Genomic DNA, 13,082 nt, shown 5'->3' on the forward strand with positions numbered 1-13,082 from the left:
GTTTTACTCTATCGTAAAGATTTTTTTTTCGTAATGTATAAAGTAAAACATAAATATCGATACAAATATGGCACACGAAGAATAATTTGTTTATTTACATGACATCTGTTGTTCGCATGTTTTGTTTTGATCATGTTTTGATTTGTTCGAATATTTATCAACAGTAAAAACAAAACAACTATTGAATGCTTATACGCACTGTTTTAAAATGTGATTACATCATGATTTTAACACATGCTAGGTTGTATCAATGGATGAATGTTAACTAAATACGTGGTTTATCAAGTTAATTGTTACATACCTTTTAAAACTGACTGGTAGCACAGGAGTTTGTTTGCTTGAAATAAACAACAGTTTCTGTAACTGTACTAAAGAAAGCAGAAAGCGAAGTTTTAACCAGTAATCAACATGACAGTAAGGTAGAACAGTTTGAGCAGTTTTAACAAGGCATTGTGATAGAGCAGTTTTGACCTAAACTAAACAGGACAAGGGTAGAATTGTTTCAACCTGTATTCAACTAGGCAATGGGATAGAGTTGCTTTAATCTGTAGTCAACAAATCAGTAAGATAGAGCAGTTTTGACCTAAACTAAACAAGACAAGGGTAGTACGGTTTCAACCTGTATTCAGCAAGGCAGTGAGATAGAGTAGATTTAACTTGACCTACACAAGACAAGGACACAGTAGGTTTCTCTCGATGCCAATATTCCAGAGTCCCAGCACCCCACTTATTTGACAGAGCACTCAGATTTCTCAGCCAGCTAAACCACTCGTTAGCCCGGTCGTTAAGTGACTTTAGGAGTCGCGCGGTCCAGGAGTGTGTTGAAGAACTTGGCCTGACATTTCCCCCAGCGTGATGTTGTTGTTTTTTCTCTCACTCCCCCCTCCTCCCCCCCCCCCCCCCGACCTGGTACCTAAATATTGTTTGTTCCCCAGTCTCCAGTCGATTGAGACAGGTCACGAGCGTAGGGTTGGCCTTGTTTTTTTATTACTGCCGTCTTCTTTAGCCCGGTCTAGTCCTGGGTAGCTTCCAGTGAAGTTGGGTCAGAGATGGTTACTTCCCTTTAGGTGGTTCGATTTTGAGAAAATAGATTTCCTAATAAAATAGTAAACTATTTACATATTTGAAAATTGAGCCAATTATATATATATATATATATATATATATATATATATATATATATATATATATATATATATATATATATATATATATATATGTGTGTGTGTGTGTGTGTGTGTGTGTGTGTGTGTGTGTTAACATTATATACAAAAAAAAAAAACCTCTAAATTTAATTTAAAAATTTAGAAAACTAACCTTGCAGATAATTTTGTCATTGAGTCTATGCATTGTAAGATATGGTGTTTTATATACCAGTACCGTATGTTATGTTATTGTGTAATTAATTTTAAAATTACAAAATATAGTATTGCAACACACATATTCGGCTAACATAGTCCTTAAATGATAAAACTCTCAAGACGCCCCTCAACTATGTAGCAACACATTTATATTACTTATTCATTTCTTAAATGTTTTGATATTAACTCGTTATATAACCCTAACCTTACACAATTGGTCTAATCTAACTTAATCAATACGACAAGCTTGACGCTATTCCTAATCTCTCCCATCTGCGATTTGAGTGTATGCAAACTCATTTCATACATTAGCAAAAAATACCAATCATTTTTATAATAACATTAATTTATTATTTGTAATTACGTTAAAACATGGCGAAATTAATTAATATAAAAGGCATGATAAAAACATGTTTCTGTTTTCGTGAGAACAGAGGCGTAGCTAGGGGAGGGCGGGGAGGGCGGCCGCCCCGGGCGCCGACCCTAGGGGGGCGCCAAAAGGGGTAGAAAAAAAAATTAAAAGCTCATTTCAAGCTGCAGTTTTGAGTTATAAACAGTCAAAGTAAAGAAATGTAACTGCTGAGAGCCTTTGCATACTGATTTAACTAATTTCTACCTTGATTGTGTAACTGTAAAACTTTATCTTTAAGAAACAGTGACCGGAAAAACTGCTTTCCAGATTTCCCAGATGGGGAGGGGGGGGGGCGCTTTTTCGAAGACTAAAATCGGAAAAATTCACACCGGATTAAGGAATAAATAACCGATATCACTCAGAAAAGAAACCAATTGAACTAAAGCGTATTTTACGATTGTGTAACATAAAAAAGAGTTACTAAATGACTCTTTTAACATTTAGAAAAGAAATCAATTGTATTAACACTTAATGTACGATTTCACTACCCAGTTTTGCTAAGTAACAACGCGACTAGTTCTTTGTACGATTCTTACGATTCTCTCAAAACTTGATCGTGAGAGATCAGATACTTTTACTTGATTGCATTACATCTTGCCTGGATCACTGCATTAAAGAAAAATAAATATAACGGATTCTTGTATCGCTATCCGATCAGTAAAATAGCAGACTGTCGGAGCGGGTGGATGTGAAGCGACACTCTTTGCCAAAATTTTAAGAGAGAAGAAAATTAGTATATTCTACTGATTATTACTTTGTTCAACATAACTGATAATTCAAAATTGCAATATTGGCCTACTATTATCGAAATTGTTCTAAAGACACGACAAAAAGTAGACCAAATAAGGCTTGCACCTTCTACAAAATACACCGAACCCCACCAGTTTCATATGCGAAATCACCGAACCCTCCTTATTAATAGTTGTATCGTCCACAATAACAAAATCCGATCGTGAATCCTATGAGTCGGGTGTCTGTCTTGACCTCCGCGGAAGCCCTGAGACTGAATTACCGAACCTCTCGGGTTCGATGGAGCCCACTGATTTAAGCTCTTATGATTTTCCTACTTTTTATTCGTTTCGGCATCTTAAGGGGAATTTGATTGGCGTCCAGTGAAGTTTTAGGGAAGGACAATCAGCGTAATTGTTAATTTTTTTCCAGATTTTCGCACACACAAACACACACGCATATATATATATATATATATATATATATATATATATATATATATATATATATATATATATATATATATATAGATATATTTATATATGGGGGGCGCCAAACTGAAAGTTCGCCCCGGGCGCCGGGAGGGGTCGCTACGCCTCTGCGTGAGAATTTAGACAATCTGTGTACATCAGCAAATGAAGAGAGAACTCTCTAGGCCTTTGTTAGGTGAATTATAAATGTATGGAGAGACAGAAAGGACTACAACACAACGTTTCACGCCTACGTGTGTTTCGCCATCCTTCGTCAATTTCCGTGGGTCGCCGAAGGAAAAAAAATACACACAAAAAAAATTGATAATCAAACATGGCGGACGTGCCGGCGATGTTCGAAGTGTGAAATAATTCAGGGGGAGATAATAGGACAAACTAAGGGGAGGCTACTGTTTTTTATGCCTTCGTTGAACAGACAAGAAAATTGGCTGAAGTTTAGGGTGTTCTTCGGTGAGCCGAAATTACGCTTTTAATTGAAGATGGAAATTGTTTACGTAGTATTTCGTAATGTCTATAGTTTTCATCACGTAGCAGCGTACTCTAGCGTCCTCTAGCTTTTTAGATGGGAATACCAATTTTACTAACTGGTGAAGGTGTTAAATTTTCATCAAAGTAAATTGAATAGGCAAGAACGGCGTAGTCAGGAGACAGAGCGTATAATTCTTAACTTTAGAAGTACCGAGTTCGGACACCCCCCTTCCCCCCACACACACACGCACAAAAAAAGCGCACATTTCAAGATTCGTTAGCTGGAGACAGCAACCCATCTAGGATAGAGAACTCCCAAATGAAACAGCCTCTGCCCTGCAGACTGTTTTTGCTGTGGAAGCAAATCCAGGAATTAAAAAAAAAAGAGTAAGTTCAGAGTTAACGGGCTATATGGTGCAAAACATATCATCAGGAAAACTTAGATGTTTTGCTAGAAATCTTTAAGAACAAGAAGAAGAAAGACGTACTTTATAGTTTGATGTAGACCATATTGAATAGTATTTAGGAGTTGTCTCTCCGAGGGTTCGAACTCGAGACTTTTTGGTTTAGCAACCATGCGATTTACCGACTCGACCACACCGACCCCTGTACGAGAACCAAAATACTATGTTGAAAATAAACTTTTACGACTACTCCTAGAAACAAAAATTTGACAAGACTTATCTCTAATCGTTAGAGTGACTTGCTAAATAATCCTACCATTAATAAATCGAAAATATGTTGGTTCAAGTGAGAATTTTTTAAGTCAAAGTCGTGTTTTATAACATTGCTATGTACCCCCTCCCTTCCGCTCTATAAACAAACAATATATAAAAGAATACATTATTTTTTAATATGTTCATTATCATTAAAATCATTAAAGATATAATTTAATAATTTTTTTTACAGAAACATTAAATATTTTACTATCACAGTTATGAGTGACTTTTTGAAACATATATGTTCTCTTTGTCCTCTATGTTCTCTTTGTTCTCTTTGTTTTCTTTAACTCAAAACAGCTCACGTGTGTGTTGATGTAAATGTTTGTAAAATTCAAAGTGCAGTTTATTTTTTTTTCACCCCTAAAAACCCAAGAGGCGTCCGCCTCTAATGTCTTCTAAACACCAGTTTTGCATATTTGTTTTTCACCCAGTTTTTTTTTTCTGTTACAATTGGCTTAAATCGTTCCCTATGGTCTTAACGAATTTTTTTTTACTCTTCCCTTAAAACTTTCGGATACACCGTAAAAAGCCGAGTAAGGGAAAGAATAACAAGTCAGAAAGTCCGTCTATTATCTCCCATTGTGTCGTCTGCTTTCTTGTCCCCCCACTGGTATCCACCGGGCGCCATCTTTAAAGCCGAAAGCCACGTCACATCCCTAGCGTAATTTGACTGGCTCAACGTCTCGTGCGTCTAAAAATAGATCAAGAGGAAAAAAAAGAGTAAGTCAGACACTAGGCTTCTGAATGGAACTTATGTTTTTTTTAAACCCAATCCTCTACCGCAAGTCTTTATGTAGAATCACGTTCATTACGGGTTCTTTCTATCTCGGTGACGTTGAGTTAACCCATAAGGCACAATGTTAGATTACTGTTGTTGCCATTGCGACACAGACAACAACACATAAACAGAGGATTTCCCTGTAATGCTCTTATGTAAGCCTCCATCTAAAACAGGTCGCGTCTCTATAGGGTTATACTGTAAGGCCTTGTATTTTCCGTATAGCGTTAATGCTACTGTAAACAATGTGTTTGTTTGATGAACGTCATTTTCGTTGATTATAACAGAGCATAGATATAGCTTAGTATATGAATAATGTGCTTGAAAAAAACATTTATATACTCCTACAATGAACATGTAATAAAACATAATTTTGTAAACTTTATGTGAAGTTTTACAACTTCATAATTTATATTTTTTAATATATTTACTAACATATTTCTTAATTAGAAGCTAAATTTTGGGAGTAATTTTAAAATATTTGCCTTAAGGAAAAGAAACATGGCGTATGAGTACATGTCTGTTAAGTTTAAGGTTGTAAAAGACTTTTTGTTAAATCACGTAACTTCTACGTTGAATATGATCAAAGAAGTAATGTATTTATAACAACTACAAAAAGCCCCATAAAGCTACTTTAGACATAAATATACCGTTGTTGAAAGGAAGGGACATGTATATCTTAACAAAAAAATTTGTCGTATACGAACATTATTAGTGTGTTTTAGAAGCAGATATACTCTGCACTTTGGCGTTTAAAACTTCAGCGAACCAAATATGTGTACATCTTTTAAGTAGTCAAACAAGGACAAGACAGCTTTCAGTAAACTGCACGCCAATGCACATAACATTTCAGTGTTTATATGTTTAAGGTGTTATTACTGTAGGAAGAGGTTGAAAGATGCGCCTCAAAAAGGTTTTGTATTTGAACATTGTATGTGGTGTGTTGAGTGGTTATCTACACGTGTAATCTGTGTTTTTTACAGTGTCGTGACGATTAAAAACAGACGCTTTACAAAAGTTGTGTAAATGAGAATTTTATCGGTGTGTTACGAGGTTTCAATGCACGTAATGTGTATGTCTTTACTGTGTCAAACCAATGGAAAGAGGTGCTTTACAAAAGCTGTGTAAAAGAATAGTTTATTGGTTGGTTAAGACGTGTCTAGCCGTGTAATTGGTGTGTCTTTACGGTGTCCAGACAATAAAAAGAGTCGCTTTACAAAAGATGTGTAAATGAATAGTTTATTGGTTGGTTAAGACGTGTCTAGCCGTGTAATTGGTGTGTCTTTACGGTGTCCCGACAATAAAAAGAGTCGCTTTACAAAAGATGTGTAAATGAATAGTTTATTGGTTAGCTAAGACGTGTCTAGCCGTGTAATTTATGTGTCTTTACAGCGTTAAACAAAGCAGAGATCGGCGCCTCTCTTAACAGCCGTGTAGATAAATATCTTCTTTTACATCACGTGACAACCACAACCTGCCGGTTAAAAAAAAACAAAAAACAACAACCCAACAGCCGCACGTTACCGATCGACCGGCATCCCCACCTCCCCTGCCAGCCGGCACCGGCTCTTTTATCACTGTCGCCGTGTCCAAGAAGCCCGTGGGTGAGCGGTGTTTGTCCGCCCGAGCCCACGACGCGAACACAAGAAAATTATTGTTCCAATGTCTCTCCACCCTCCCTCCGCCCTTTAACGATTTTTTTTTCTCCCTCTCCCATCTTAATCTTTCGCGCGTGCGAATTCGCCTCCATTCGACTGGTGCAGGCGAAATGCAGCTTGAATATTTAGAGTGCCAGGGAATAGAGTAGCGTCAAGCGTCTCTCTGAGGACTATTCTGTGTTTTTCTACAAGTCAGACGTAGTTTTATCATCCATTGGCGGCCATTTTGGATGAATTCAACATGGCTGCGTGTCTAGGAAGGAAGTTGGTGGCTTGGCTCGTGTTCAAAACGTGAACATGTGACAAAAATGTGGCGACAAGTATATTTCATTTGGAAATTTTGTGTTTAGAATTTGAGATTCCATTATGTAAAGTACGGTGTGTTTTCTTTTATAAATAGTGTAGCAACGTAACGTTTCGTAGTTTTAAAAAATACGGCTACATTTTTCAACAGTTACTTTTGTAAAAAAAAAAATCAATTCATAATTTTACTTTATTTAACACTCAAATGTGCATATAAATAAATTAAAATTAATCAATAAACTAGAATATACAGTGTACATTTCAATACAATGTTTAATACATTTTGGGTGTTTAAATTTAATTGTTTAAGATACAGTTTTAATCAACTTGTATACAATTTGTTTAAAAAGCAGAAATAATGAACAAATCAAACTATACCATTTTTCAGTTTAATGATAATGAATTTACAAACGTGAAGGTTAGTTTAAGCAATGGGACTTCCCAACTCTCGCCCTAGTATGTTTAAATTTAGTTATGGATATCTCCGAACCGCAGTGAATACCAAATGGAAGTAACTGTCAAACAAACAGGACTCGACCCCCGGCCATCGGAGTGGATACTTAACGGTCTACTTCCTAGGAATGCATTGGTCAATGTGAGTACCACGCGCGCAAACACACATACACACACGCACATACACACACGCATATACACTGTGTTGTCCCTTTTACGTTTACAATCTGTGAAATTTTTTTTTTTTAAACGAAATCTCGAAGTCAGTATTTTCATGTAATCATTCTAAATTTTATATGTTTGTTTAAAAAAAGTTGCTTTATTTCATACTTTACTTATCAAGAAAGCTTTTGAAACAAATAATTGACAATATTTTATTTTTTATACCTTAACGTTTTGTATCAATATAATAAAATGTATATCTAGTTTTACTATCGTGGAATGATAGAATTTAATAAAGCATAATGAGTCGCAATGCTTGGCTCGTTAAGTAGGATGCTATACCCAGAAATATAATTGAATAATTATACTAAATTAATAATCAATAACAGCCAACTGCAATTATAGGGCTACATTATAAATCAATACCTCAGGTTAGAAATATTCAGCACAATATAATATACGAATCTCACAACTTCTCTCCCTGCTATGAATTATTTTCTGAACAATCTTTTAAAGGTCTGCTAAACCTTCTCTTCATATTCCTGCCTTCAATATGTATATTGCTTTAGTTGGAACTTCACATAATCCTATCTTACTATCAACTTTAGTTTAGCTTATCAACAAAAATTTTCAAAGTAATTTCTAACATTTAGGTTTACTTGAAAACACAGAAATAAACAAAATGAGGATTTTTTTTTTCAATATTTCATGAACCCATATAAACTATCGATTTTTAGGGAAATTTACGTCATTTGCTGAATATTCCCTTGGCGAAATGCTATTACATATGCGTGTATTTTTATTCTATTTGAAGCTGAAATACATATTAAAACATTGAAGCACAGCGCAACTAAACGAATGTATCATGTTGTCTATTCACTTACTTCCCGAAGAGCTTGTATATCTGTGTATTTGAAGATAAGCGCTGATCGGTGCGTTACGAATGTTGCATTGGATAGCTATAAATTAGTGTATGTATGGATGTCGCTAAGTGTATTTTTTTTAGGTTTTATTGATCCGTTGAACTGGTTGGTGACCTACTTACCAGCCTTATTGCTCAGCTTACCTGAATTTGATGACTGGCTTAGTTGGATTTGAACACACCCTTTACTAGCCATTCGTTCAAAATGCTCATTTCTTAGTTTATACCAAATTATTAAATGTTTTTGATTAAATTTGAAATACAAATACATACTATCTTGACATAAAAGAAATGCCATGTTTATGCGCTATTTCAAGTTTAAAATCCTGAAAGTCAAATCGACCCTTTTTAAAATATAAAATAAATATTTTATTCAAACATCAACAACAGTTTCGATAATCAGTTCACGAAATTACCACAAAAAACAATCTTTAAAAATTCCATTTCATGTTTTCATCGCAAAAAAAAAATATTAAACGTAAAACTCATAGATGACGAAACAAAGTCTTTAATTTTCAAAGTCTTCTTCAGTCAACAACCAAAGCCGGTCCTCACATAGTAATCTCAACAACAAAACATTGAAGATTACATTGAACAGAGGCTTGAAGCCCAAGACAATACAAAATACATTGAAAACATAATCAATAAAAGCCCCCACACGAAGATTAATGTTTTAATTTTTCAGCAGCATTTTTTTTTAAATCAAGGGAAATAAAATGTGTTGACTGTTTAAAGGGAGGTAAATTTAGACTTTGAAACAAAACTAATTTGTTTACACAGACTACTGGTTCTGTTCACCGTTATAGAATAAATGTGTGTTAGTTAACATAAGTATGCACTAGTTTTCCAAGCTTGATAATACATTATTGAAACTCATTTATATTTTGTAGAAATTGTATTTTATTCAAAATACAAAGCATTAGAAATTATTCTGTTACCAAAGTCTATAAGTAATTATTTTTTTAAGATCATGAGATTTGTATAACACTTATTTGTTTTAAAATAGTAAGTTTATAAATTAGATCTATAATATATTTCAGGGAAAAAAATGGATTCGTAGATCCATAAGGCTAGTGCACTGGTTTAAAAAGGCCATTCCCTATAATAAAATCGTTAATGTGAATAACGATTTATTTTTAATCTTATTCTCAGTAGAGCCATTCATTTTTTTCTGCGAACCTGCGTCACCAGTCAAACAGCCCATGTAGCAGTGTCGTTCTTTTGTACCGTTGCCCTGGAGCTTGTATATTTAATCCGTGTAGTCTAGTCCATAGCTGTCAGCACGTTCTGTATCCCCCCTCCCTCTCCCCACCCCTACTTCCCCAGCCCGCCCATGGGCTTTTAACTGTCAACCATAGCCAAAGCCAGAAATACACTGGATTTAACAGGAAAAAAAACTGTTTGAAAATATTTTTTTCTAAAAGAAAAATTCTTCAAATCTTCCTATTTCTCTAGTCAAGCTTTTCCTGTGTGTCAAAGAGTGACGCGGGGAAAAAAAATCCAACCTCACCTCCCCTCCACACAACTTGAAGGCACCATAGAATCCAACTATACTTAGGAGGACCTTACCCTCCCACTGTCTCACCACACCACCCCCCCCCCCCCCCCTCACCCATTGAAAAATCCTGTTACCACGAAGGAAGAACGAACGCTGTCAATCCCTTATTCCGACCCATCAGGAAAGCAAAGCATATTGATTTCTCTCCCTTCCCTCGCAAGTTCGATCACTCCATTTAATCTGTGGATCTCGCGTTTTCTTAGGCGCCATCTTGTATATCTGACTACATATTTATGCCTTTCTCTATCTCTCTCTATCTGACTCTACCATTCACATTTTTTCGAGTATGTTATTTTTCTTTCAGTTTATAGTTTCAGTTTAATAGACTTCACTATTAATAATTATTTCTATAAGTGATGATATAAAACTTGCAGTTTATTATTTCCGTTTATTAGACAACGCTATTAATGATTGTATTATATCTATATATGACTTTATAAAACTTGCAGTTTATTTTTTGTTTCACAATCTATCTAATAAAAAACAGTTTATACTTTTTCAGAATATACTAAGAAATGGATCTTTTGTTTCTATCATTTTTCTAAAATATTTAGTTTTTTTTTTAGTCTATCGTACAAACAGTAACAATATATAGATGTGGCTTTACTCTGTATCTCTAGAAGGCCATAAGTCTAATTAGCTTTGTTATCTACCTAGTGTCTATGTTTTTTTTTAAATTTTATTTTAGTTTCTGACTCTATGACGTTACATGTATGTGTATGAGGTTATGTTAGTGTGTGTGTGTGTGTATTTGTGTGTGTGTGTGTGTGTGTGTTTGTGTCCGTCTATGGGTGTGTGTGTTGGAAATAATTTGTCAAGCCTAATCATAGCAATATATGGCATTCATTTTGTCGAACAAACTAGGCTTGCCTAGACACTAAGAAAAACAACATGGAAATCATAATAATCGATTCCCTATTAGTTCTCTTTATTTAAAAAAAAAACAACAACACAATCCGTATTTTTAAAATTAAACAAAATGGCGGACCTGAAGAACCGCCGGATGCGAAATGTATTCTATTTATAGACACATTGTGTTCTTCCAATGCTAATTTGCCTGGGTGTCCAGCAAATGCTGTTTGTCTTCGATCTGTAATTTTTTTTTTTATCTTGATCAGTAGGCGTAGAGAGCATGGAAAAGAATGCCGGGGGGGGGGGGGGTCAGAGAGAGAGAGACAGAGAGAGAGAGAGAGAAAATTAGAGAAAATGTTTGACAGATATCGAATTTCGTGTAGACAAACCACTAATTCGCGCTGGATGTAAAAATCAATGTTAAAATATATTTTTTTTTGAGCCGTAGAGGAGATGGGTTGTTTTTCTGTTCTTTTTAGCTTGTTAAATTGCCATCAGGGCCTAGTGGCAGCATTAACTCTATATATTATATGGATCTCTATGCAAAGAAAAAGTATATTGATACATAGGTAGTGTGTATATATATATATATATATATATATATATATATATATATATATATATATATATATATATATAGTTATTTATTTATTTATATTCACCTATATATATGTATATAAATGCCTATATATATATATATATATATATATATATATATATATATATATATATATATATATATATATATATATACTAGCCGTCCCGGCCAGGCCCTACTCTGGCTTCTGTGAAAAACCTTTCTGTTAAAGACCATTACCTGTGTGTTTAGTAATCATCATAAACCCGGCATTGCACACCCAAACCCAAACCAAAACAACAAAACGCAAACATAAAGCTAACACAATTACAAATACAAACGAAAACAAAAACCTAACAACTAACCCAACCACAACCACAAACACCAATACAAACACAAAGAAAAAAAACAAACGAAAAAGCAAACGAAAACAAACCAAATCCAAATGCAAAACCAACCACAAACCCAAAGAAAAAAACACAAACGAAAAAACAAACGAAAACAAACCAAATACAAACGCAAAACCAACCACAAACACAAATACAAACACAAACGCAAAGAAGATAAAACACAAACGAAAACGAAAAAAGAAAGAACAAAAACGAACCAAATCAAAACGCAACCACTAACGCAAACCCAACCTAAACACAAAGAAAACACTAACGCGAACATAAACGCACAGTGCTCAGAGTCTAGCCCGGGGCGGAATCGCCTGTTTCAGCTTAATAAACGACTATAGTACCCCAACTTATTTATAGTCTTTTGCACTCACTTTAATGAACGTAGGCGCGAAACCGAACACGGGAGGCCAGGGACCCCAAATAGCACCCTGTCTGGGCGCCAGAGGATGCACCATGACGTCACCGCCTGATTGAACTTAGTAAACGACTATAGTACATAACTTATTCATAGTCTTTTGAACTCACGCGAACGTATATACCATAGCGTACACCGGAAGGCCCGGGGCGCCAAATAGCACCCTGTCGGGGTGCCGGAGGACGCCCGGATTTGATTCACTTAAAGTCTATAGTAACCTTTCTTACCCATAGTCTATCGCACTGTTAAAAACAAAACTATGCAGCATAGCGCTCACATGATAGCCCAGGGTGCCAAATCGAACCGTGCAAGGGCGCCGGCGGACGCGCCTGTTTCAATTTAGTGAACAAAAATGATAATACTCCAAGCTTATCCGTAAATGGAAAGAAATAAACATATAGGATTTGTAGGACCTGGCTTATTAAATGTTATTGATTTAAAAAAAAAAATATTGAACAGTATGTTCAGTGTATAGAATAAATAAAAGGCAGTGTTAAAAAATACCTAACGACATTGCACTTAATCAATCCCCGCTAATTATGTAATTATTTTTTTTTCTTAACACCAAAAACAAAGTAATAAAATGTAAATTCTTTCTTCTTAAGAATTTTTTTTATTAAAGGGAAGTAACTGTGCAGTCAATACATTTCCGACACAATTTTAGAAATTTTATAAACGTCGATACACTTTTTAAAAATTTTATGTCGCGTTCATAATTGAAAATTATTCTTCTAAGTAAATAGAATGAAAATTGTTTTTAAAGACTTTCAATGGTAAATTTTTGACTCGTACATTTAGACTCTGAGCACGATAAAAAATC

The 13,082-nt window shown here is 34.9% G+C and overlaps 1 protein-coding gene across 3 annotated transcripts in view; it reads left to right on the forward strand.

The window, feature by feature from the left end:
* LOC131942749 (innexin unc-9) overlaps positions 1-13,082 on the forward strand; it is a 113,222-nt gene that overhangs the window by 69,608 nt on the left and 30,532 nt on the right. Inside the window, exon 1 of one of the 3 annotated variants that reach the window (XM_059302669.1) lies at positions 7,284-7,517. The exons of the other annotated variants lie outside the window; for them this stretch is intronic. Coding sequence (XP_059158652.1) covers positions 7,504-7,517 — 14 coding nt within the window. The 5' untranslated portion in view covers positions 7,284-7,503. Of the gene's footprint in view, positions 1-7,283; positions 7,518-13,082 lie in introns of those variants that run through there. 3 annotated transcript variants of the gene reach the window in all.

This window comes from Physella acuta, unplaced genomic scaffold (assembly GCF_028476545.2).
Source record: "Physella acuta isolate Inbredline_101_S28 unplaced genomic scaffold, ASM2847654v3 ptg000424l, whole genome shotgun sequence".
NCBI classification, from domain to species: Eukaryota; Metazoa; Mollusca; class Gastropoda; family Physidae; genus Physella; species Physella acuta.